This window comes from Papio anubis, chromosome 5, assembly GCF_008728515.1.
Source record: "Papio anubis isolate 15944 chromosome 5, Panubis1.0, whole genome shotgun sequence".
NCBI lineage: Eukaryota > Metazoa > Chordata > Mammalia > Primates > Cercopithecidae > Papio > Papio anubis.
In genome coordinates, this window is record NC_044980.1 from 131,498,616 (window position 1) to 131,525,075 (window position 26,460).

The window sequence follows — 26,460 nt, forward strand, 5'->3', positions numbered from 1 at the left end:
TATACCGGTACCCCTACACAAGATTTTTATTTTCTGAGACAGGGTCTTGCCCTGTTGCCCAGGTCTGAAGTGCAGTGGTGCTGTCCCAACTCACTGTAGCCTTGACCTCGTGGGCTCAAGTGATCCTTCCACTTCAACCTCCTGAGTAGCTGGGATTACAGGCATGTACCGCCACACTTAGCTAATTAATTATTATTATTATTTTTTCAGTAGAGACAGGGTCTCACTATGTTGCCCACACTGATCTCAAACTCTCTGGGCTGAAATGATCCTCCTGCCTCAGCTTCCCAGAATTCTGGGATTATAGGTGCTACATAAAATTGAAAATAAAGTAGAAAATAATTCCTTTAGTAGCCCTTGACTTTTCCTCCTGGTAATGGGCCAAATTCTTTTTTTTTTTTGGAGATGGGGCTATCTGTCACCCACATGCTGGAGTGTAGTAGCATGATCATGGTTCACTGTAGCCTTGGCTTCCTGGGCTCAAGTGATCATCCCATCTTAGCCTCCCAAGTAGCTAAGACTATAGGTGTATGCCCTCATGCCTGGCTATTTTTTCTTTATTATTTGTAGAGATGAGGTCTCACAGTGTTACGCAGGCTGGTCTTGAACTCCTGGTCTCAAGGGTCCTCCTGCCTGGACTTTTCAAAGTGCTAAGATCACAGGTGTGAGCCACCGTGTCTGGTCTTAGGCCAAATTCTTGAAAGAGCAGTCTTATTTATAACTTTGTATTACCCTTGAAGTCTGGTATGTGCAATTCCCAGAAAGCCACTCGTCTTCTTCATCGTCTTGTGCCAGCCACATTGGCTTCCTTGGCCTTCCATAATCTTTTTAGATCTTTGACTTGGTGTTCCCTCTACCTGGAATGCTGTTCCTCCAGATAGCCACATTATTCCTGTGATTCCTTTGTCAAGACTGTCTTCAAATCAAATGGTATTTTTTCAAGGAGGCCTACCTTGATCCCGCTATTTTAAATTGTACCTTACACCCCTTTTCTCTGTCCTCCTTTCTGTCACTGCCCCTGACCCTACCCCAGTACTATTGTTTATTGTCTTTCTCTCCCGCTAGAATGTAAGTTCCCTGGAGCCTGGGATTTTTTCCTGGCCTGGTTGGTTCATTTCCTGGAGCATTTAGAATAGTGCCTGGCTCATAGAAGGTGATCAGTAAGCATGTTTTGAAAGAGGCATGAATGCTCTTGAAGGTTGCTGTTGAATAGGTGAATACTGATGAAACACAATGAAGACCTTTTCTCTGTCTTCTGAGCTTGTTTTACCTAGTATCAATCCTTTCTACCAACCCTATTTTGTCTCCTAGTGCTGCAAGGCACTGAACTAGGCATTTTACAAGGTATTTTAAGTGACATTCACAGCAGGTATTCTACATGTTGTACAGAAGAAGAAACAGACTCATAAAGTCTAGTTGCGTAGCTGGCAAGTGGCAAAGCCAAAACTTCAGCCTATATCCAGCTCCAGAACCTGTGCTCTTTCATGTTACTGCATTCAATACTGTTTTTTTTTTCCTTTTTGTTTATTGAGCTATAACTCACATACATAAAATTCACCATTTTAAAGTGCACAATTCAGTGGTTTTTAGTATATTCATTAGGTTGTGCAGCCATCACCACTGTGTACTTTCAGACATTTTCATCATCCCAAAAAGAAACCTGGTTTTACCTATTAACAAGTTAGTCCTGATTCTTCTTACCTCCTTCCCATTGCCCAGCAAGCATTACCTTCTGTCTCTATGAATTTGCCTATTGTGGCAAATGGCAATTTTATATAAATGGAACAATACAGTATTCTTTCACTGAACGTATGTTTTGAAAGTTCATCCATGTTGCACATGTATCAGCACTTCATTTTTTCTTACGGCTAAATACTGGATAATGCCACATTTTGTATGTCTGTTTTCCAGACATAGGTGTTTCCAGACATAGGTGTTTGGTTTCTTTCTGCTTTTCAGCTATTATGATTAGTGACACCGTGAGCATTCATTTATAGGTTTTTAGTTGTGTAGCTATGTATTAGGTTGGTGCAAAAGTAGTTGTGGTTTTGGCCATTTAAAAAAAAAAGTAATGGTGAAAACTGCAATTATTTTTGCACCAACGTATATTAGTCTGTTCTCACATAGCTATAAAGAAATACCGGAGACTGGGTAATTTATAAAGAAAAGACATTTAATTGGCTCAAGGTTCTGCAGACTGTACAGGAAGCATAGTGGCATCTTCTTCTGGGGTGACCTCAGGAAGCTTCCAATCATGGTGGAAGGCAAATGGGCAGGTAGGCATCTAACATGGCAGGAGGAGGAGCAAGAGAGGGCGTGGGAGAGGTGTCACACACACCTTTAAACAATCAGATCTCATTAGAACTCATTCACCATCACAAGAACAGCACCAAGAGGTTGGTACTAACCCATTCATGAGAAACCGCTCCTATGATCCACTTACCTCCCACCAGGTCCACCTCCAACAATGAGAATTACAGTTTGACTTGAGATGTGGGCAGGGACACAGATCCAAACCATATCCACCTAGCGGTGGAATTACTGAGTCATATGATAATTCAACATTTAACCCCTTAAGGAACTGCCAGATTGTTTTCCAAAGCAGATGCACCTTTTTACATTCCCAACATTGGGATATGAGAGTTCTAATTTCCCCATATTCTTGCCATTTGCTATTATCTGCCCTTTGTATGATAGGCATCCTACTAGGTATGAGGTGATATCTTTGTGTTGTGTTGATTTGTATTACTTGATGGCTAATGAGGTTGAGCATCATGCTTTTCATGTGCTTATTGGCCATTTCTAAATCTTCAGATGGGCACCTGTTTAAATCCTTTGCCTATTTTAAGTTGGATTATTTGTCTATTTTTGTTTGTTTGTTTGTTTGTTTTTAAAGCCAGGTCTTGCTATGTTGCCTAGGCTAGATGCTAACTTCTGGGCTCAAGCAGTTCTCCTGCTGCAGCCTCTCAAGTAGCTAGGACTGCAAACACATGCCACTGCAGCCAACTTAAAAAAATATGTATATTTTTAGTATAAGAGTTCTTTATATATTCTGGATACTAGATCCTTATATATAATTTGCAGAAAATTTCTTCCATTTGTGGGTTGTCTTTTTACTTTCTTAGTAATGTTCTTTGAAGCACAAAATTTTAAATTTTTTTATGATGTCCACCTTATCTGTTTTTTGTTCTGTTGTTTGTACTTTTGGTGTCATAGCTAAGAAACCATTGTGAATCAGAGGTCATGAAGTGTTGTCTTCTAAGTGTTTTATAATTTTAGTTCTAACATTTAGGTTTTGATCAATTTTGTAAGTATATGGTGTGAGATAGGGGTCCAACTTAATTCTTTTGCATATTGCACTTGTCTTAGCACCATTTGTGGACAAGATCATTCTTCATTGAATATTATTGGCACTCTTGTTAAAATCGGAATATATTTCTGGGTTCTCAGTTATAGTTGATTAATCTCTGTGTTTACATTTGTTTTGATTGACTAGTTTTCTCTTACAAGTCTGGCCTTCTCGTTTTTGACAGTCTTGGTTCTCTTTATTCTGTTTCTTTTATTACAGAATCTTCCTCTCCTTATTCCGACGTCCACAGTCTCGAGGGTCCTAACTTTTTTTTTTTTTCCCTAAATCTTTCCCAACTCGTGTTTTCATACAGCTCTGGCTTTCTTCTCCCACTCAGAAAGGCCCTATGCTTGCAACCTTTAAAGAATCTACTGTGCTTAATCAAAGGTGATCAGATCTTTTGACCCCTGCCTTTGTAATTTACTACCACTCTTTTCTGGGCTCTCACTGTAGCTTTCTGATCCATGTCTCTGGTTAGGTTTATTGTATGTACTTTAGACAGGTTAATCCTGTGTACTTTGACTTCCCTCTGGTTGAGGGAATTGAATTCTGTTTGTCTACGGCCTTTCTACTCTTATCTTCTGCTTCTTCTAAACATATCCCTTTCTCCTCAGACTAGATAATTCAAACTAGATATTATGCCTCTAAGCCTAATTAATATATGAATTATATATTAATATATACTATATAAGCCTTCTTATTGTATACCTTAGCATGATAAGTGGTTCTACAAAGAGCGTAAATACTGGCATTACAAATCCCAGCTCTGCCATTTACTAGTTAAGGTGGCAGAGATTAAGTTAGTTAATCTGTATAAGCTTTAGTTGTATTATTTATAAGCAAAGATTACTACCACTTACTTTCTAGATGGGTAACAGAATTTTAAAGATACGTGTAGTGCCGTAGAGTAGATAATTTAAATAAATGTTGGACTTTTTTTTTTTTTTTTTGATGCAGACTCTCTCTTTGTCGCCCAGGCTGGAGTGCAGTGGCGCAATCTCGGCTCACTGCAGCCTCCGCCTCCTGGGTTCAAGTGATTCTCCTGCCTCAGCCTCCTGAGTAAGGATTACAGGCTCCTGCCACCATGTCTTTGCATTTTTAGTAGAGATGGGGTTTCACCATGTTGGCCAGCCGGGTCTTGAACTCCTGACCTCAGGTGATCCACCGGCCTCAGCCTCCCAGAGTGCTGGGATTATAGGTGTGAGCCACAGCACCTGGCCAGTGTTGGACATTATTATGTTACTGTTCCTTCTGCTTGAAGTGGTAACTCCCTTAACTCTGCTGCCCACATTCTTCCTCTCCTTTGAGGGATGGGTTCATTTCAGAGTACGATACCTTCCATAAAGCTGTTGCTGGCATTTCATTTCTTCCCCAAACTGGTTGTTAGTGCTTCCTCGGAATTCCCATGACACCTTGTGTTTTCTTTTTTGTAGCTTGCATGTTAAAATGCCACATGATTTCTTAGTGGTCAGATCCATCTTTTCTGAATAAGTTATTTGAAGGTGGGGATGGTATGTTCAGCTTTGTGTTTTGAAAGTGGATTTGTTTGTTTTTAGTTTGTAGCAAGTGCTAAATTAGGTGAAGTTCTGCTTATTATATAGGGTCAACATCTCTTGCTTGTTCTCTTGTTTGGTAATAATACTGTTTAAGACAGTGTGTATATACACACACACACACATATATATGTATTTTTTTTTTTTTTGAGATGGAGTTTTGCTCTTGTTGCTCAGGCTGGAGTACAATGGTGCATTCTCAGTTCACTGCAACCTCCGCCTCCTAGGTTCAAGCGATTTTCGTCCCTCAGCCTCCCGAGTAGCTGGGATTACAGGCGCCCGCCACCACACCTGGCTATTTTTTTGTATTTTTTTAGCAGAGACGGAGTTTCATCATGTTGGCCGGGCTGGTCTCAAACTTCTGACCTCATGTGATCCACCCACCTCGGCCTCCCAAAGTGCTGGGATTACAGGTTTGAGCCACCACTCCTGGCCTAAGACAGTATTAATATTTTTTTAAGGCAAATATCTCTTTCTGCAAGGATTTGCAGAGAAATTCTTCCCTGAGTAAATAGTTTTCTTCAGCATATTTTCATAGCACCTTGTTCACAAGGCTATTTAATTTTGGGTGCATTGTAATACTCTATAATTTGTGAACCCTTCGAGACCAGATGCCTTGTCTTAACTGGCTGTTAATTTTTTGTCTGCCTCCCTCCATAGAGCTCCAGTAGGGCACAGCCCTTGACGTGTGATAGGTGCTCAAACATTTGTTGAGCAAATAAAAGAATGAATGAGCTCCATCTTTTAAAATACCATAAGATATCAGCATTAATGTTACGAATCCACATAATGATTGCCATATGTCTGTGTTTTCCTGAAGATATAAGAGAGAACACTGTGTTAGATCCAGGAAAGCCTTTTAACTGTGTAATTCATTGGAAGTTTTTCAGGCCTGACAAATATGTGGAGCTTTTCTTTACTTTTAGAATTATACAGTGCTTCTAAGCCTAATTAATATATGCATGTGAGGCAATTTTTTTTTCCCCCTCTTCTGCTTGTGTTGTGCATCCAATGATGATAGCTAGGAGAAATTTGATAGGTCTGTTGAGAAATAGCTAGACTTCTTGAAAGTGCCTTAAAAAGATTCATGGAAGACATGAGAGAGTGAATGGCTTTTAGACTTTAATGTGAACTGAAGTGGGCTTGCTCAGCCAAAGGAGGAGGGAGTAATTGCTTTTCCAAGATTCTAAAGATAGTCTCCATACAGGCCCTATTTGTATAACCAGTGGACAAGACACAACACTGGCCCTTTATAGCTGTAAGAAAAGAGTGACAGTGGGCACCGTAAATAATTTTAATAGACACAAATGACAGAAAGTGTAAGTTCCACAAGTTTCTAGGAAATGTTATAAATTCTTAATTTTTTTTTTTTTTTTTAAGTGACACGGTCTTGGTCTATCACCCAGGCTAGAGTGCAGTGGTGCAGTTATGGCTCACTGCAACCTCAAACGCATGGGCTAAAGAGATCCTCCTGCCTCGGCCTCACAAAGCACTGGGATTGCTAGTGTGAGCCACTGTGCCCAGGCTATAAATAAATTCTTGAGCTCAGGATTGTATAAGTTGGATATTCCTGTTAACTATAGTAAAATCTATTTTATATGTTTTTAGCAAGTTTTAAAAAAATTGTAGATACAGTACCTCTTCATTATAGAAACTTTTTATAAGTACCAAATATGTAAAGAGGCAGTGTGTAACCCCGTGATAACTATTATTTGCCTTTTGACTCCAGTCTTTCCTCTGTATTTAAAAAGAAACATACATTTATAATTTCATTTGTTTCTGCTTAACATTTTTCATATCTATAAATATTTTCATAATAGTCATTTGTAGGCTACACCATAATTTACTTAACTAGATGCTTATTGTTGAGCATTTGAGCTTTCGGTAGTGTTCTGCGAAGGAAAGGAATGAATCAGTGACTGAACTCTTATTTTCACATACCGATGAGTCTCTGTTATGGCTGTACACATTGCATAGTTGGGATGATTAATGAAGTGTGGTGGTTCTGCATAATTGTTGCGGTTCTGCATAATTGTTGCCCTGTTTCTGTATTCTATGGATGTGAGGGTAGATTGCATTAGATATGCTTTTTTTCTCCCGTTCAAATCTTGAATTTTTCTTCTTTTTTTTTTGATACATATAATGCCCTTTTTTGGAAAGGAGCATTATTAGATCAAAGGGAAATATTTTTAAGCCTCTTATTATATAGTACCAAGTCACTTTCCAGATATTTTGCTTTCACCAGCAATATATGAAGAAGGTGCTTTTTAAAGTGATAGCTATAAAACAAAGGAACAGCAAACAACAACAAAAATGAAAACTCTTAAACTAAATTTGTGCATGAAATATACAAAGATTGGATTATTTTTATATTTTTTTAAAATGTAGATCAGTTATTTGAGTTCATTGTTGCTGAGTTTGTTTTTCATTCTGTAAAACAGGTGATTTGATGAAGACTGCTGCGGGAGAGTTCGCAGATGATCCCTGCTCTTCTGTGAAGCGAGGCAACATGGTTCGGGCAGCTCGAGCTTTGCTCTCTGCTGTTACCCGCTTGCTGATTTTGGCTGACATGGCAGATGTCTACAAATTACTTGTTCAGCTGAAAGTTGTAAGTATACAGGCCTATGTCTGTAATTTGTTCTCTCACAGGAAGATTGCTACTGGCCTTCCTTAGTTCAGCATTCCTTAGGATTTAGTTTGGTTTTGAATTTGGTTTATCTCAGTGGACCAGAGATATTTTTGTTTAATTTCCACTTACTCCTCTAGTCCAACTATGTATCATCCTGGCTCTGTTGAGAGCCAGTGTTGTTTAAAATGAAGAACTTGTAGCAAAGATACTGTTTTGACTCCTTCCCTTTTTCCAGTAATGATTAAATCTTTCCTTGTACTAGTAGAGTTCCGGAGTTGAGAAAACCAAGATGCATTAAATTTTGTACTTTAAGGTAGAGGCCAGTATTAGTGTCTTTCCCACTATGAAGCTCCTGTGTGATTGCTGTTTTAAACGTTAGAGGACCATGCAAACTCAAGAGTGCTAAGTTTGGATTGCTTCTTGAGTAGCTGTTAACAGGAATGAAAATTTCTAGGATGCCATCTTTATTTACAGACTTACATTCAGAATTTTTGGTTTTTGGGGCCTTTTTTTTTTTTTTTCCATAGGTGGAAGATGGTATCTTGAAGTTGAGAAATGCTGGCAATGAACAAGACTTAGGAATCCAGTATAAAGCCCTAAAACCTGAAGTGGATAAGCTGAACATTATGGCAGCCAAAAGACAACAGGTACAGTCATGATTTGGGGATATATTAAAGTCGTTTATTTTACTGTCTAGAGGGAAAAACTCATTCTTTGTGTTTTCTGAAAGTACCATTACCTACCTTCGCCAATATAGTTTCATTAAAACATTTAAACTAAGGTGTCTTTTCAGTATTGTGCTCTTAATAAAGTTATAATTACATTGCATTCATGTTATGTTCCTATTTTAATTCTTGTGAACATTTTATCTTAAGTAGCTTGACAACTTGTGATGAAGGTAGTGTCTGGAGAGGTAATAGGTCTTTGTGTATTTAAGGATTAACCTGAGTTAGTGGTGCAGTTTTGTTCAGATTTTTAATAAAACTTTAATCCATTTAAACATACTGGAATTGTCTCTGTATCAGAAAGTATCTCCATACCTTGCCCCACCAGCTCCATGTCTTGTTACTTTTTAACTGTTTCTTATTGTTATTAGTAGTTTCCGTTGTGTGGCATGAGGATCAGTGTTACTTTTCCAAGCTCCAGTAGCCCTTTGACCCTTTGGCATTTTCACTGTTGGGGTGCTTTGAAACCTTTCCTGTGCCCTTGCTGTTGGACGCTGTGTATTTTAGGTGTACATTCTTCAGAGAAGATCCATATATTGCTATCCGTCTTCTTACACGTTTCATAGTCCTGATCACGCTTATGGTTTAAATTCTTATTTTAAAACAAGCCCCAAGAAGAAGAATTGTTGTTGTTAGCTAATACCTTTATCATTTAGGATACTTTGCACTGGAGTTTGCAGAAAACCCAACTTCCAAACTGCTTGAAAAAATGGGGGATTTATTTTCTCAGTAATGATAAGTCCTGAGTTAGGCTAAGTGACTTCAGGGTTGTTAAATATAAGGGCTTTGCAGTATCATCAAGGATCCAGGTTCTTGATATTTTTCATCACTGCTGTCTTCAGTGTGCCTGGCACTGGGTGGCTGCAGAGGCTCTGTGCATGACATTTGCACATAATATGTCCAGTGAGAACAAAAAGGACTGTTTCTTCCATATGTCTCTCTTTATAAGCAAACAATCTAGAAGCTCCTAGCAGACTTGTCCTAAATCTGAATTGTGCAACATGCCTATTCCTCAGTTATCCCTGGCAAGAGGAAAGGAGTCTGCCTGACTCAGAGTAATCCAGATCCACCTTCTGCTCTTGCTTAAGGGGTAGCCTTAACACCCAACAAAACACGCAGCGAAAGGTCTGACAGGTAGTGGGAAGTTGGGTTGGGAGTGGGAGTAGGGAATGGATTTGGGTAGGCAACCTGCTATGACTGCTACAGACTTTTTTCATTGCGACAAGATGGTTGTTAGTAAATACTTAAAAGGGGGTCTCACTCTGTTGCCCAGGTTGGAGTACAGTGGTGCCATCATGTAACCTCCATTTCCCCAGGCTCAGGTGATCCTCCTACCTCAGCCTCCCGAATAGCTGGGACTATAGGCACAGGACACCACACCTGGCTAATTTTTGTATTTTTTGTAGGTACAGGATTTTGTCATGTTATCAAGGCTGGTCTCGAACTCCTGGGCTCAAGAGATCCTCCTGCCTTGGCCTCCCAAAGTGCTGGGATTACCGGCATGAACCACCATGGCTACCTAAATACTATTAATGTCTAATATATGACAGCTTTTTTGGGGACTTCTTAGTCATTTGGTTATATTTACATTAATATTAAAAATCTATGCCATAGGGTTGAGAGGATTCAATTAAATAATATATGTACAGTATTTAATACAGTGCCAGGCACTAAGAAGGCCCTTCTCAGTAGACAATTGGTGAATAATAGTTTATTGCTTTTATTTCAAGTCATGAGATATGATCAGACTAACTGTATATATGAGATCCTGGTTTTGGATTTCTAGTGCTTAAGATTATACATGGTAATATATATAGCTAGGTTGGTATGCCTAAGTTAGTGTAGGCTCAGTGTGCCTTTTTTTTTTTTTTTTTGAGACGGAGTTTCGCTCTTGTTGCCCAGACTGGAGTGCAGTGGCACAATCTCGGCTCACCACAACCTCCGCCTCCCGGGTTCAAGCAATTCTCCTGCCTCAGCCTCCCATCAGTGTGCTTTTATAATTTATTTTTGTGTTAGCTTAGTCTCCATCATATAAATTACAAGTATCTTTTCTTTTTGCTGGAGCTAATTGATCCTGAGAATAACTTGTTTAATAGAATGGTCATCCTATAAATGTGGCAAGCTGGCCAAATTACGTTCACAATTTATTTTAATTAATGGTTTTGACACAAATTCTTGTTTGAATATGTGAAGTAAATATTAAGTTATATTTAAAAGATACAGTTTGGCAAATAGTCCTACTGGTTTAAAAACGTAGTCTGATCTTGGTGTATGAAGACTGACTATTATTTAGACAAAATAAACATTAAGACTGCCATTATTGTGCGTCATTGCAAAATGGTGGAATAAGTAAATAGATGGTGTTTTTTTTTTTTTTTTTTGTGGTGGACTCTCGCTGTCGCCCAGACTGGAGTGCAGTGGTGTAATCTCGGCTCACTGCAACTTCCGCCTCCTGCGTTCAAGCTATTCTCCTGCCTCAGGCTCCCGAGTAGCTGGGACTACAGGTGCCTGCCACCACACCCGGCCAATTTTTGTGTTTTGTAAGATGGGGTTTCACCATCTTAGCCAGGCTGCTCTAGAACTCCTGACCTCGTGATCCACCTGCCTCAGCCTCCCAAATTGCTGGGATTATAGGCATGAGCCACCACGCATCATCTGGAATTTTATATGCTGTTCAAGAAACTTACTAGAAAGTAATGCTACCTGACTTGTTTTTTTTCTTCCAAAGCCAAATACTTCTCAATGCCTAAGTTTTAATACCTTGTGCCATGCATCTGTGAAGAGTTCCTTGAACATAATCCCTTATGTATTTTTTCATGTATTTTTTAAAAAAAGTAATAGCAAATGCCAAAGTTTTCTGAAATAAGATGTCACAGAAATATTGGAATTATTATATACATGCTGGATAATCTTCTGTTTGCCCTTCCATATTGTTTCCCACCCTTGTTTACCCTGTTCTCTGCCCCAGGAACCTAACCTGCCTGGATTTCATTCGTGAACTCCTGCTTGGGCTTGGTGAGTGGGAGCACCAGCAGGAGGTCAAAGGAGATATAGAGTGATGCTATGTCGTTACCCTCAGGCCTCTTTCCTGCTGGGTGCCCTGGGTTGCTAAAAGTGATGCCTTTCCTGTCTGGTGGCATTCTCTACACATCTTGCTCCCTGGTTTTGGTAACTGCTGCCTCCTCTTGTCCCTTCATGCCTAAGTGTCCTACCAGCTTTGTAGTTTCTCTGTATTTTGCCCATACCTTTGTATAATAGCATAGTCTCTAAACTGCCTTTGAGTCACCTGATTTGATTTTACTTATTTTTTTCTGCCCGGATTTTGAATGATACGTATTCCCATTTTCTTGGGTTTATAGTAAGTCATGGTCATTTGTAGTTTTCTTTGGGCCTAATTCTTTACACTTAGCCTCCTAAAAGAGAATTCACTGAGTAGACTGGTTATGGGCACCTGTGTGCCCCCTATTCACAAAATGGCCTTTTATGGACTTGGGCCTTGGTGTATATTACAGTAGACTAATGCTTTTCTTGGAAATTAAACAAATACTCATTTTATCCAAAGGGCCCACCCAGCCTGATGGAAACTTCATTCTTTCTTTTGGGCACTGTCCACTGGCCTCCTTTAGTAGAATTTATTCCTCCTATTTAACTGTATATTTGTATCTGATAACTGAGCTTTGGCTACCTGCCTCTCCCTACTACCCTTTCTCACTTCTATGAGTCAACTTCCTAAGCTTCCATATAAGTGAGAACATGTGGTATTTATCTTCCTGTGCCTGGCTTATCTGACTTACCATAGTGTCCTCTAAACTCATCCATGTTGCTACGAATGACAGAATTTTGTCTTTTTTAAATGGCTAAATAGTATTCCATTGTGAATATATGCCACATTTTGTCTGTTGATGGACACTTATGTTGATTTCGTATCTTGGCTATTGCGAATAGAGCTACAATAAACAAAGGAATACACGTCTCTCTTTGACATACTGATTTCCTTTCCTTTGGATACCCAGTAGTGGGATTGCTGGATCATATGATGGTTCTATTTTTAGTTTTTTGAGGAAATTCCATACAGTTTTATGTATTTGGCTATACTGATTTACATTCCCACCATCAGTATATAAGAGTTCCCCTTTCCCTGCATTCCCACCAGCTTTTTTTTCCTTTCGTTTTGCTAATAGCCATTCTAACTAGAATGAGATGATACCTCTTTGAGGTTTTGATTTGCTTTTCTCTGATCATTAGTGATGTTGAGGATCTTTCCATATACCTGTTGGTCATTTGTATGTCTTCTTTTGAGAAATGTATGTTTAGCTCATTTGTCTGTCTTTTTTTTTTTTTTTTTTGAGGCGGAGTCTGGCTCTGTGGCCCAGGCTGGAGTGCAGTGGCCGGATCTCAGCTCACTGCAAGCTCCGCCTCCCGGGTTTGCGCCATTCTCCTGCCTCAGCCTCCCGAGTAGCTGGGACTACAGGCGCCCGCCATCTCACCCGGCTAGTTTTTTTGTATTTTTTTAGTAGAGACGAGGTTTCACCGTGTTAGCCAGGATGGTCTCGATCTCCTGACCTCGTGATCCACCTGTCTCGGCCTCCCAAAGTGCTGGGATTACAGGCTTGAGCCACCGCGCCCGGCCTTGTCTTTCTTTTTTTTAAGACAGAGTTTTACTGTGTCACTCAGGCTGGAGTGCAGTGGTGCAATCTCGGCTCACTGCAACCTCCGCTTCCCGAGTTCAAACGATTCCTGCCTCAGCTTCCAGAGTAGCTGAGACTACAGGCATGCACCACCATACCCAGCTAATTTTTGTATTTTTAGTAGAGTCAGGTTTTCACCATGTTGGCCAGGCTGGTCTCGAACTCCTGGCCTCAAAAGTGATCTGCCCGCCTTGGCCTCCCAAAGTACCTGGATTGCAGGTGTGAGCCACCGTGCCCGGCTACTTTTGCCCATTTTAAAATCAGATTGAGTTTTTGCTGTTGAGTTGTTTGTATATTCTGGGTATTAATCCCTTATCAGATAAATAGTTTGCACATATTTTCTCCTGTTCTTCAGGTTGACTGTTCACTCTGTTGATTGTTTCCTTTGTTGTGCAGAGGATTTTTAGTTTATATAATTCTTTTTGTCTATTTGAATATAACATTCTGCTTTTTCCTGGCCTGTAGGGTTTCTGCATAGAAATCTGCTGTTATTCTATTGGGGATTCCCTTTCATATGACTTGATGCTTTTCTCTTGCTGTCTTTAGAATTTTATCTTTGTCTTTGACTTTTGAGAATTTGACTATAATGTGCCTTGGGTGTACAACTACCCAGTAACTATAACTACTTTTAAAATTCAGTCTCTTTGGGGACTTTTTGGATCTGTGTGTCCATATCTCTCCTTAGACTTGGGAAGTTTCCAGTTACTATTTCATTAAATAGGTTTTCTATGCCTTTTCTTTTCTCCTTCTGTAATTCGCATGATGGGAAACCCTTGACACCTCTTCTTGTTTTTCCCACAGTAGGGAGACTTAGCTGAGGGGATCACTGTTTGTGTCAGGTATGACATAATGTATAAGCAGCTGCTGTGGCACTGGGTTCTAGGTACCCTTGACACCAAGGACATACAAGACTACAACTACCACAAACTTCTACAGCCTAGGCAACTGAGGCACCCAAAGTTACTGCTGACATTGAACACAGGTGAAGAAGCTGCATGAAGACTGTACTACTGTACTACTACTCCTTCCTTGGGAAGAAGGGGTGCTCTGGAGGTTTGGGCCTAGGGAGCAGGGTGTATGTAGCTACAATTTGGGAACCTGAGCCAATAGGGCTCAGTGGCAAGTTGGAGCCCAGAGGCTGAGGCACCATGCAGTAGTGACTCTAGGCCCCTGGATGGTGGAGCTTGGCAGTATCCTAGGCTCTGTGAAGCCAGGTGCAACAGCAGCACATATCCCAGAATGGCAGAGCACAGCTGTTGTGTGGGCTCTGGGGAGGGGAGGGAACAGCACAGTGATTACTCTACTCTGCAAGGAGAGGAGTGTCTCAGCAGTTCACACTCTAGGGGATCCAACTTTAGGGAAACAGAATACTAGAGTTGTTTGGCCTGTAGGGTGAATGTCTCTGCTCAGCCACTGCTTTGTTTCCCTTGGATGCAGGGTATTATGTCAGCTCAGCCCTGGGATGCTCAGCTGGTTCAGGGCACCAGTTCCCTAGGGGGCAATGTGCTGCTTCAGCTCAGGCCTGGTGGGCTTGAATTTTCTGGACAGTCCAGGCACAGATTCCTTGGGATGCAGGGCACTTCTGCTAAAGTATATGGATACGTGACTGCTCTGGGTGCCATTTCCTTGGATGCAGGGCACTGCTTCAGGTTGGGCACTAGTGTGGGGTGACTCCTCTGAGCGGTGAAGGTACTGTTTTCCCTGGAATGGGAGTGATACTATTTGGATTTATGTCCCCACCCAAATCTCATGTCTAATTGTAACCCCCTTTGTTGCAGGAGGGGCATGGTAGGAAGTGATTGGATTGCAGGGGTGGGGGTGCAGGGGGATTTCCCCCTTGCTATTCTTGGGAGTGAGTTCTCACAGATCTGGTTGTTTAAAATCTCCCCCTTTGCTCTCTTCCTCCTGTTCTGGCCATGTAAGACATGATTCCTTTCTCTTTGCTCTGTGCCATGATAGTAAGATTCCTGAACCATCCACCGCCAGCCATACTTCCTGTACAGCCTTCAGAACCATGAGCCAGTTAAACCTGTAAAGGTAGTCCTTTATAGCAGTGCAAGAATGGGCTAATACAGGGAGAGAAGAGGGGTAGATGGAGTGGCTTCCTCTCTCCTTGGCCCCATGAGTAAGGGTATAACAGTTGCTTGCAGCTTGGGGATGTCTGCCTAATTGGTCGTGACAGTTTGGTGGTAACTTAGCCTTGGGGATGAAGGGAAGCTGTGGCTACTCATACCAGGAGCAAGAACACTCCAGCCATGGTTCCATTTCCAAGATGGTATAGTGCAGTAGTTGCATGGGCTGTAGAAGGCAGGTCACAGTGTTGTCCCCTTCTTGGAGGGAGCACAGCAGTGTGAACTCTAGGCAGCTCCCTCAGCTGGGCTTAGTGCCTGTGAGAACTGCAGGGACAGTGGTGAGGTCTGTATGTGTCCAGGGTGTTGATGGGGGTTGCTGAGATCCTCTTGCTTACCTCCTCACAGTGGGGAGGTTTGTCCTGGTTCCCAGGTGATCCTGGTTGGGGTATAGGGTGGTGAAGGCCTGGTGTTTCCTTCTGTTTTCCATGTGGCCAGCCTGAGTTTGTCACCAGGGTTTCTGTAACTCCTCTGATGCGCTCTGGTGCTCTCAGTTATTTTTATTAAAATGTAGTTGTTTAGTCGTTTCGGGTGTTGTTTTGAGGGGGATGAATGCTAGGAGCTGCTAGTTGGCCATCTGATGTCACTGTTTTAAACCCTTTGTAAACATAAACTCATTTAGTCTTCACAAAATAATGTGAGATAGATACTATAACTGGTCGCATATTAATTTTAATAGAGGTTATATAATCTCGCAAGGTCACTCATCTAACTAGTGGTGGAGCCAGGATTTGAACCCAGGTTGTTTGGCAGCAGAGGACAGAGATATGTGTTTTAATTGTTCCTACAATCACTACTGCCTAGAACATTGCCTGGATATAGTGGTGTTCAATAAATACTTGTTTAACAACTGAGTGACTAAACCACTTTGCTGTACCGGAATTGGATTCTAAGTGTGGCGCTAATCAGTTACTTTCTAATTAAGTGTGGCTGGAATATTATTTGCTGACTAGAAGTGTTGAATTTCCATTAGCTCCATGCCGTTATTTGACTGTAAGTGTAAAAGTGACGGCAGAAGTAAGGATGGGTTGGCATCAACCCTAGGTCCTGTGAGAAGGACCACCTCTGCCTCACATTGTCGACTCTGGCTTCCCAACATGCTAGTGATGTAATAATGCTTTGATGCTTACATTCCCTCCATCTGTGTGCAGAGAGCTTATTGAGGTATTTGATGAGAATGTAATGCTTCTTATTTATTACCTAGTCTATGAATTCTTGCCTTTTGTGATTATTTTTTCTGAAAAGTTGAACACTGAATAGTAATGTTATTGTCAGTGTTTTATTTGTAAATAATTTGGACTGGTTGGATTGTTTGACCACGGACCCTTTTTTTAAGTGTAGCCATTTGTATCCAAGAGAAATCTATGGCTGTAATTTTATATTGTTAAGAGAGAAATGAGAGGAAACTTTCACTTGAATTTTTAGCTCTTGGTTAGAGGCAGTGTTACAGATTGCTTAGAAGTTAATTTCTATTTCTTGGTCAATCCATGGGATATCATTCAGATTACATTGAAAGCAGTTCTTTGACTGTTCCTGAGTCTGCTTGAACCATCACTGGGTTGGTAAAGTTGGGGATTATGAAAGCTAAAGTAGACCAAGTGACTCTATTTTCATAAGTAATCTATTATGTTGCTTAATAGGTCAGTTTCCTCAGTAATCTGGATTACTTATTGGCATTATATATGTTGAAAAGAATACTTTTAATCATTATGCTTATTACAATAAATAGTGGTGTACTGTGATAGTGTCCGTTTTCTTTATGTAACAAAATCTAATTTCTTTGTGCTAAGTCAAGAGCAGTTCTGAAGAGAGAAAAAAGAACACTTTAGCAGTCAGGACAAATGATGGTATTTCATTATTATTTTCATCATAGATTAAAATATATCCCTCATACTTTGTAAATAGAAGTCTGTCACAGTGTGCTGAGGGCAAGACATTTAGAAAATGGCGCACAGAACATATGCACCAGCTGTTTAAGCATAATGGTTAACCCTAGCTCCTTGTCATAACTCAAGTCTTGGAATGATTACCAATTCTCTAAATCCACAGGGTCTTGCTTCTGAATATTTAGCCTAATGTAGCCTTTGGAAAAGTAGAAGTTGGTAATACCATATCAGGCAGTGGCTTAGGAAAGTCATGTGTTGAATAGTAATTATTGCACCTACTAACTTGAGATGACCGTAAGTCTCTTTGGTAACTAACCTTCATAAGAAGCTATGCTGATCTAGGTTATAGACACTTAGGAGGAATGCCACAGCTGATTGCAAAGCATTTTTATAAAACAGTAGACAATTTAAGTGCTTAAGGGCAAATGCCTTCCTAGAAAACTTTTAGAGCCCCTCAGATTGTGGTGACGGCAAGACATTTAGAAAGTGCCACACAAAACATGTGCACCAGCTGTTTAAGTGTAATGTTTAGTCATAGCCCCTTGTAGCCTGAGTCTTTAAATGATAACTGATTCTTTAAATCTACAGGGTCCTGTTTTTGAATGTTTAGCCTAATGTACTGTGTTACAGGGCATTTGGAGTGCTGTGAGCTATTACTTGCAAATTTAGATTCCAAACGAGAAAAGAATTCTAGGAGGAAAAGTAAGCTGTCATATTATACAAGGTTTGAATAAAGATGCAAACCTAAATATATACTGAGATGAAGTTTCAGAAAAAGGAAGCCAGTTTGGTGTCTCTAATGCCTAATTAGGAACTCATCTAGAAAGATGAACCACTAAATAGCTAAGTCAGATGGCTAATTGAGTAATTGACTTTGTCCTTTCTAACTTGGTCAATTTTCCCTTACTGTTTACACATGTAATACTCAAAATGTTTAAATTTATACTTTAAGATTTAGTTGATGACATTAATGTTGACATTTTAATGTGTAAAATAGAGTTGGGCTACCATTTGGTGATCATTTAGAGTTATCACCTGTATTCTTCTTCTGTGGTGGTGATCCACTTTTACTAAAGCCTTTTTTTTCCCCTTCTGAATAATGTGAGTGAAAGGAGGATACCAGAAATACCCACTTCCCATTCCCATCTTGCTTATTTTTGGCATCACTTATTTGTCACTTAGCATATCTACTCAGCCTACCAAGTAGATGCCATCATTAGTGGAAATGATGCCAAGGACCTCAAATCCTTCTTACTACGGATTATAATTATGGGGTAGAAGAAATGGAAAAAAAAAATAGTTTAAGACTGTATCTGTACAGAGTATTATAATCATCGATTGGGGCTATGAAGCACATATGCCTCAACTTTATGGCCTAGTGACCTGTGAACTGTTTAATGTACTGTGTAAGAAAAGTATGGTTCTGTGTCCTAAAGTGGTCTTTGGGGTGGTGAGGGGGAGAGAAGGAGTTATGTGCTTGTGAGAATGGCCTTGCCATATCCTCACCTAGTTATGTAGTTCATATATACCTGTGGCATCCTGTCCCAAATTTCACAAAACTCTTATAATGGTGTAACTTAATAAAAAATAATCCTCATAATAAGTCTTAACTCTGTTTGAATTTACCTATTCATTTTTCTATTTTTGGTTGGTATAGGTACATATATCTATATAGAGTTGTAATCAAGATGTTAGTTTGTTTTGTCTTTTATTTAATGCCTTATTTAGTTCTGTGCTAAGTACTTTACATACATTATCCCATTTAATCCTCAAAACGATGATAAGAAGGGTACTATTACTGCTTTTCTTTGACAGAAGGGGAAACGTAACCCCGAGGGTTTAAAATAAGGTCATAAAATAGCCAGGAGAAAGTAGAGGTGGGGGCAGGGTGGATTCAGATCTAGGTCTGTGTGATTCCAAAGCTCAGAATCTTACCTGCTAAGCCATACTGCCTTGTTTGTGATTGACTCTCAACTAGATTAATATGAAAATAATATGTCTAATTAGTAGAAATTCTAACTTTTCAGCATTTACCGACAAATTTTTATATGAGTAGAGCCCATATAAAGAGTGCTTCAATTTCTTGTTTTATTTGCTCTTGTAGGAATTGAAAGATGTTGGCCATCGTGATCAGATGGCTGCAGCTAGAGGAATCCTGCAGAAGAACGTTCCGATCCTCTATACTGCATCCCAGGCATGCCTACAGCACCCTGATGTCGCAGCCTATAAGGCCAACAGGGACCTGATATACAAGCAGCTGCAGCAGGCGGTCACAGGCATTTCCAATGCAGCCCAGGCCACTGCCTCAGACGATGCCTCCCAGCACCAGGGTGGAGGAGGAGGAGAACTGGCATATGCACTCAATAACTTTGATGTAAGTTATGCTTGGGCGGAAATTTCCAGCTCTTGACCATCCCCCAAAAGATAAAAGGTGTCTGGGGAAAAGTGATCAAGACTTCTGATGATAGCTCAATTTCCACTTAGATCTGTAATCTAAGTCAAAATAAATTATGAATCATCAGTCTACTTGATTTTAACTTGGCCTAAAACATTTATTTTTATTTTTATTTTTAGTTTTAGTTTGAATTAAACTTCTGGATTCTTTTATGTAGCTTGCGTTTCCTATGAGGTCATTCTTTACTGAGGATATGAGTTTGGTTCATTTCAACCAAGATTTTGACTTTCTGGCAGATGTGAAGCTATGGTAGATACAGAAACAAAGTACACATAGGGTCAGCTCCCTAGAGGCTCATGGTCTATTGGGAGATAAAGAAACATCATAAGTGACTGCAGCAAAAGTACCATCATTCTAATCTTTCTTGTCTGCCTAGATATACTTCTTTTCAATGACTAAATTGGAATAATGAACAGAAATTTAATCATGTGGAAGCAAATTTGGGATTAAAATACTTTCTTAGCACAATATCATAATTACTTTTCATAAATGATGCTCTAGGTCTGTCCTGTGTACACAACTCTAAGGGTTAACTTTTTGGTGGGTTATGTGTTCTTAATTCCTACCCACAATGCCTCATGGCTTCCAGTAGATGGCAGCAGTATAAGTTGGTTTTTTTTTTTTTTTTGGCTTTAAAAGTAACTCTTGGGGCAAATTAAAAAAAAAAAAAAAAAAAAAAAAAAAAAAACAGAAATTGTGTTCCAGGTGACCAGGATCCTTTCATAAAGTAGAGATACTATGAAATATAGAATAAAAAAATACAATGGAGTGCATTTTGTTTTTAAGTTTTTCCTTGCCTTTACGTTTTCTTTCTTTTGCCACTTTCGCTTAGGTAGTTGATCCTTGTTGATATGCATGGCTGATTTAAGACTTTTCATAAAGCAAGAAGGCAGTGTTAAGTCTAAAGATCATGGTGTTAGAACTCAGTTTTTACCATGGAGCTTTAAACATTAAAGTATTTTATAACAAACTCTTACGGTGCATGTTAAAATTTACTAGCAATGTTGTTTTTCCTCTCATCAAAATTTGGCAGTATTAGGTATCTTTCAAGGTAGTAGCACATTTTGCCCTGAGTTGAGTAGTATCTACCAGAAACTGCTTAACTTCTCAGGGACATTTAAACATTGTAAAATGAGGGCTTGTTCTAAATGATCTCAGGCCTGTTGAGGCTCTGTTACTCTTAAAATTCTGTACCATTCATTTCTCATTTTTATTGGCCAGAAAGCATTTTGTATTCAGTTTTGACCAGAGGAATCCTGTAATAACCTAATCTTACAAAAAATGATCAGCTAAAATGTAGGTTAATAAATGAACGGAAAGTATTGCATGTTCAGTTTGAAAATTGAGGGTTCTTTGGAAGGGAAGGAAGAAATGCATACTTATTGGAAAAGGGCAAGGTCTTGGTAGAAAAAATTTGGCATTTAAGTTGAAATCAATAAGGACATAGTCTCTGTAAAGAAATATTAAAGCCATAATATTTGCACAGACATTTATCAGTGTGAGGATAAATTATATCAAGTGGAGGAATTGGAGGGAGGCCAGTAGCTGCTGTCTTGAGGATGCCGATGTTTCACCTTGTACCTATAGCTTACTTGTGACCAGACCTCACTAAGCAGTAGAAAAGCTGGATGTAAGTGGAGTCGGGCAGGAAGGGGAGACAGAAAAAGGATTTATTCTTGTTGGAGCAGTTCTTCCTCACAGCGTAGCTTTTTGGGAGGATTGCTATCATCTCTTACAGAATACTAGAGGTCTTTGAGGAAAGAAAGTCTCTAATTTAGATGTAACAGGATAAATTTGAGACTGAATTATTTAGAAAACTTGATTAGATGTGTAAGATGAGGCAAATAGATGGAAATTCATTGTAAATGCATTTCTTTCTGAAACTTTAAGGTTAGAAATCAGTTGTGTGTGTGTGTGTGTGTGCGCGCATGCGTGCGTACTTTAAGAGACAAGGTCTTGCTCTGTTACCTAGGCTGGAGTGCAATGGCACAATCACAGCTCACTGCAGCCTTGAGCTCCTGGGTTCAAGTGATCCTCCTGAGTAGCTGGGACTATAGGCGTGTGCCACCATGCCCAACTTACTTTATTTTTTTTGTAGAGACAGGGTCTTGCCTTGTTGCCTAGGCTGGTGTTGAACTGGCCTCAAACAATCGTCCACACCTGGCCTGTTTTGCTTTTATTTTTAAATTTTTTGTGGTGCAACAGTTCTAAATATCACAAGGCAGTTTTATATTCTGCAAGTAAGAGGTAACTTTTATTTTCCTTGTAATTCTCATCTGATGATTTGAATCGCTTGTCTTATGTAAGTTTACCTTTAGATGTTCAGAATAAGTTGTGTGAGTGTGATATATTTGTATTTGTGGTATCATACCTTATCATGCCCTGTTTGGCTGCATAGCATTACTTCCAGTGCTTTCTTTGAGGAGTGATCAACAGTAGGCTAACTTCTGTGGGACAGCCCCTTATCTGTTAAGAAGTATAACTTTCTTTCAGATGTCGGAATTTTTGTGTTAAATCTTGATATTACTAATATCACTTTTCACACCTTGAATAAAGGAGGCAACAGAGATGAGTACTAACATTTGGTAATACTTTCTCTGCAGAAACAAATCATTGTGGACCCCTTGAGCTTCAGCGAGGAGCGCTTTAGGCCTTCCCTGGAGGAGCGCCTGGAAAGCATCATTAGTGGGGCTGCCTTGATGGCCGACTCGTCCTGCACGCGTGATGACCGTCGTGAGCGAATTGTGGCAGAGTGTAATGCTGTCCGCCAGGCCCTGCAGGACCTGCTTTCGGAGTACATGGGCAATGTGAGTTTGACAGCTTTTTTTTAAAGTAAGATATTTATGGATGAGGAGTTTTCTATAACATGTTGGATCTGAGATGTTTTCACTATAAATACCAAATATGTCCTTGACTCCTTGATTTTTGGGGGTGGGTCAGATTTTTTAAGGAATGGATAAATGGCTAAGTGGTTCTTTCCTCTCTCCAGCTTATTGAGAAATTTTAAACTTACAAAAATCATACAGTGAATACCTAGGAAATTTATCTGTATTCATCAGTTAACATGTAGATACATGTGTAGGTGTGTGTGTATATAAATGTATATGTATATATGTGTATATACACAAACATCCTTTTTTCCCCCGAAACCTTTGGAAGAAAGTTGTAGACATTGTGATGCTTCACCTCTAGTATTTTAGCATGCCTCTCCAAAGAATAATGACCTTCTATACCACTAAACTTTCATTATCCCAAGGAGGTGGCTGTCTAATTTTGGGCAAAAGGGAATGTTGAAAACCTGCCTCTTCAGTATTTATAGTTTATGAAAGTTTTTTCATGAACCGTATTGAATGTCATAAGAGTAGATAATTGCCAAGAAGAGTTACATGAAGCAAACTCTGGATAGTGTTTTTGAATTTTTAAGGTTTGTGCGTAAAAACCCAGGCTATGAAATTTGATACCTGACTTTTTTTTTTTAAAGGCCATAGAAAATTCTGCATTTGTCCATTTTTCTCTATTGCTGTATGTCTTTCTTTTTTTCCTTCCCTTATACTTCTTCTATTCTGGTTATTTAATGCTGGCTTAGGGTTCTTGTCATTTAGACCTTGGACTCAATATCTTACTGTGGCTAATTAGCAATAAATTAAGGAAAAATTATATGAAATACTTTTAAGGGGAAGAAGGACAATACAAAGTAGTTGTCATCACTAGTGTTTTTTGCCTGTTTAACACTTAAAAAAAAATCTTGGTCCTTTCTCATTAGTTCATTTGCCATCACCTTGTCTGTTCACTTACAGGCCTGTAAAAGTTAATGGGTGATGGTAAGTCATGGTGGAATTCCTAGGGTGAAGATGAATGCCTTCCTCTGTTTATGTTGTTTCTACCATATTGTGAAATTAGTGATGCATACTGAATGTTTTAAAGCCATTGCCCCCTGGGCATGGTGGTTCAAGCCTGTAGTCCCAGTGCTTTGGGAGGCTGAGGTGGGTGGATTGCGTGGGCCCAAGAGTTTGAGACCATTTTGGGCAACATGGTGAAATCCCATCTCTACAAAAAAATACAAAAGTTAACTGGGCATGGTGGCACATACCTGGTCCCAGCTACTTGGGAGGCTGAGGCAGGAGAATCGCTTACGCCTGGGAGGTTGTGGCTGCAGTGAACCACAGTTGCGCCACTGTGCTCCAGGCTGGGTGACAGAGCGAGAGTTTCTCAAAAAAAAAAAAAAAAAAGCCATATTTTGATTATAGGCAGTCTACTTCAGAAAAATGAGATGAGATGTTTTGTTAAGTCAAATGGAAAAAGTGGTTTTTAAGTCACAGTGAAAATGTGGGACACATTTAAGAATCCATAGCTAAGATTGAACATTAGAAAATATTTTAAAAAATGGATATATTGCAGAATGGCTCACAGTGTTGCAGTCTTAAACAAGGGAACAAAAACCCATGGTAAGTGGATCAGTCATCTGCTATCATGTGTAGTGCTGGAAATGGTGTAAAAGTGTCTGATGTAGTTATGATTAGAAAATCACTTCAAAAACAGACTTTGGTGGGAAGGAGTATGTGATAAATCTGTTCCGATTGCTCTATTCTAGAGCCTTCTAATCAGTCTGTAAGCTATCCCTTGAGTCTTGAGGTTGGTCACATTCTTGGGCCAATCACCCCTGGTCATGAGTAACCTTGAGGTTTTGAAACCTAGAGTGCCATACAAACAGTGCTCTCTATTCATGCCATCAATGTAATAAAAGCTGGGAAGCACTAATTTATACTGAAGACGTGGAAGGCCGCAATAGCATTCTTAAATGAAAACTGGAACAATGTGTGATGTGAGGCTGAAATTTGAGTATTATGGTAGGGATCTTGAAATGAATCTTGGCCGGGCAGGGCGGCTCACGCCTGTAATCCCAGCACTTTGGGAGGCCAAGGCAGGCGGATCACAAGGTCAGGAGATCGAGACCATCCTGGCTAACATGGTGAAACCCCGTCTCTACTAAAAATACAGAAAAATTACCTGTAATCCCGGCACTTTGGGAGGCCGAGGCGGGCGGATCACGAGGTCAGGAGATCGAGACCATCCTGGCTAACACAGTGACACCCTGTCTTCACTAAAAATACAAAAAATTAGCCAGGCATGGTGACGGGTGCCTGTAGTCCCAGCTGCTCTGGAGGCTGAGGCAGGAGAATGGCGTGAACCTGGGAGGCGAAGCTTGCAGTGAGCCGAGATCGCGCCACTGCACTCCAGTCTGAGCAACAGAGCAAGACTCCATCTCAAAAACAAAAAAACACAAAAGAAAGAAATCTTGAGATTTAGAAATGTATTTTAGGAGATGGTCTCTGGGTATGTTTCTCCTAAAGGTAAAAATCTTTAGTTTCCTTTTATTGATTCGTGTAACAGTGAACAGGCTTGGTGCTGTCAAAAAGTATTGGAGTGAGGATAAACGGGGAGGGCAGTGGAGCACACTTGAAGAAAGCTTAGAATGATAAAAGGGTCTGGAAGAAGCAGAAGCAACTGGGGATAGATTTTTGCTTATTTATGAAGCATTCAAAAACATTTAGACCCTCTAGTGAGTTTCAGAATATAACCAGCAATGTCTGCCTGTCACTCAGTTCATTCTGAGTATGTGTCACATGCAAAGCAGTGTGTTGGGCACAATGTAAGAGGAGGAATGAGGCTCTGATCCCTCCCTTCTGGAACAAAGTTTCTATGTGGGGTTTAATAGGAGTGTCATCATAGGTACAGCCAAAATGCTGTGGAAATTGCAAGGAGGTTGAGGTTATTTCTATCTGGGAAATCCAGGAGGCTTTCTAGAAGATTTATTTTGTAATCTTTTGGTTGACTTCTACCTTGATTTTAAAAAAATGGTTCATTTTATTTCTGTTGAAAAATAATAGACAAATTATGTTATGTGGATAATTGAAATAACCTATGTTAATTAAAACTTGTTTACTACCTGAAACTTTGTAAACATTGTTGTAAAGTCCAGAAAGGCTCACATAATACTCACTTTTTCTATTTCTTGGATTCTGTCATGTTGTTAGTAATTTTATAGACACATTCTTTTTTTTTTTTTTTTTTTTTTTTTTTTTTTTTGAGACGGAGTTTTGCTCTGTCGCCCAGGCTGGAGTGCAGTGGTGCGATCTCAGCTCACTGCGAGCTCCGCCTCCTGGGTTCACGCCATTCTCCTGCCTCAGCCTCCCGAGTAGCTGGGACTACAGGTGCCCACCACAGGCCCGGCTAGTTTTTTTTGTTTTTGTATTTTTAGTAGAGACGGGGTTTCACCATGTTAGCCAGGATGGTCTTGATCTCCTGACCCCATGATCCGCCCGTCTCGGCCTCCCAAAGTGCTGGGATTACAGGCGTGAGCCACCGCGCCCGGCCTAGACACACATTCTTAAAGCGTCTTCTTTCTTAATTTTGTGTTGCTTGTTACCAGGTTCCACTGGTTTTTTCTCTGAGACAGTGATTCTTTGGATGCACATTATAGTCCTTGGGCAACTTAAAAATCCTGATGTTTCAGGTGTACCCCAGACCAATTAAGTTGGAATCTCTGGGTCAAGATCCAGGTGTCAGTTGTTTTAAAACACTTCTCAGTTGATTCCAGTGTGCAACTAAGGTGGAAAAACTGCTCTGGTAGTTTATTCCGTTTGTCCCTTTCTGCCCCCACTGCCATTATCTTACTTCAGTGTCTCCTCACTTTCTCCATTTTCCACTTTGTTCTTCCTGCCCAGGCCAGGCTGAGCTCCTGTCTTTAGTAGTAGGGCATTGTTCATTATGTTCTGGAAATTCCCTTCCTACCTGTGTAAACCTGATCTACTCTTCTTTCAGGCCCCACATTTGTTTTTCATCTCTTTGCTGAAGGCCATTTCAAACTACATCACCTTACATTGTTTCTTTGGTGCTTGACGTTTTGTTCCTTATTGTATACTCCTTTGAATTGTTGTTTAATTGCATTTCCTTTATCCATTTTATTCTGCAACTAGGTTTTAACCCTTTGGAACATGACAACTCCTTAAAAATATTCATTCATGGTCTAGTATAATGCTGCAAGA

The 26,460-nt window shown here is 40.0% G+C and overlaps 1 protein-coding gene across 5 annotated transcripts in view; it reads left to right on the plus strand.

Annotated features, from left to right (window-relative positions):
* The window catches only part of CTNNA1 (catenin alpha 1), a 315,972-nt gene that overhangs the window by 184,965 nt on the left and 104,547 nt on the right, over positions 1–26,460 (plus strand). For all 5 annotated transcript variants that reach the window (XM_021940205.2, XM_021940203.2, XM_021940206.2 and 2 more), the window contains 4 exons: positions 7,344–7,510; positions 8,059–8,178; positions 19,064–19,333; positions 22,018–22,221. In XM_021940205.2, the coding sequence (XP_021795897.1) occupies positions 7,344–7,510; positions 8,059–8,178; positions 19,064–19,333; positions 22,018–22,221 (761 nt within the window). The remainder of the gene's footprint in view (positions 1–7,343; positions 7,511–8,058; positions 8,179–19,063; positions 19,334–22,017; positions 22,222–26,460) is intronic.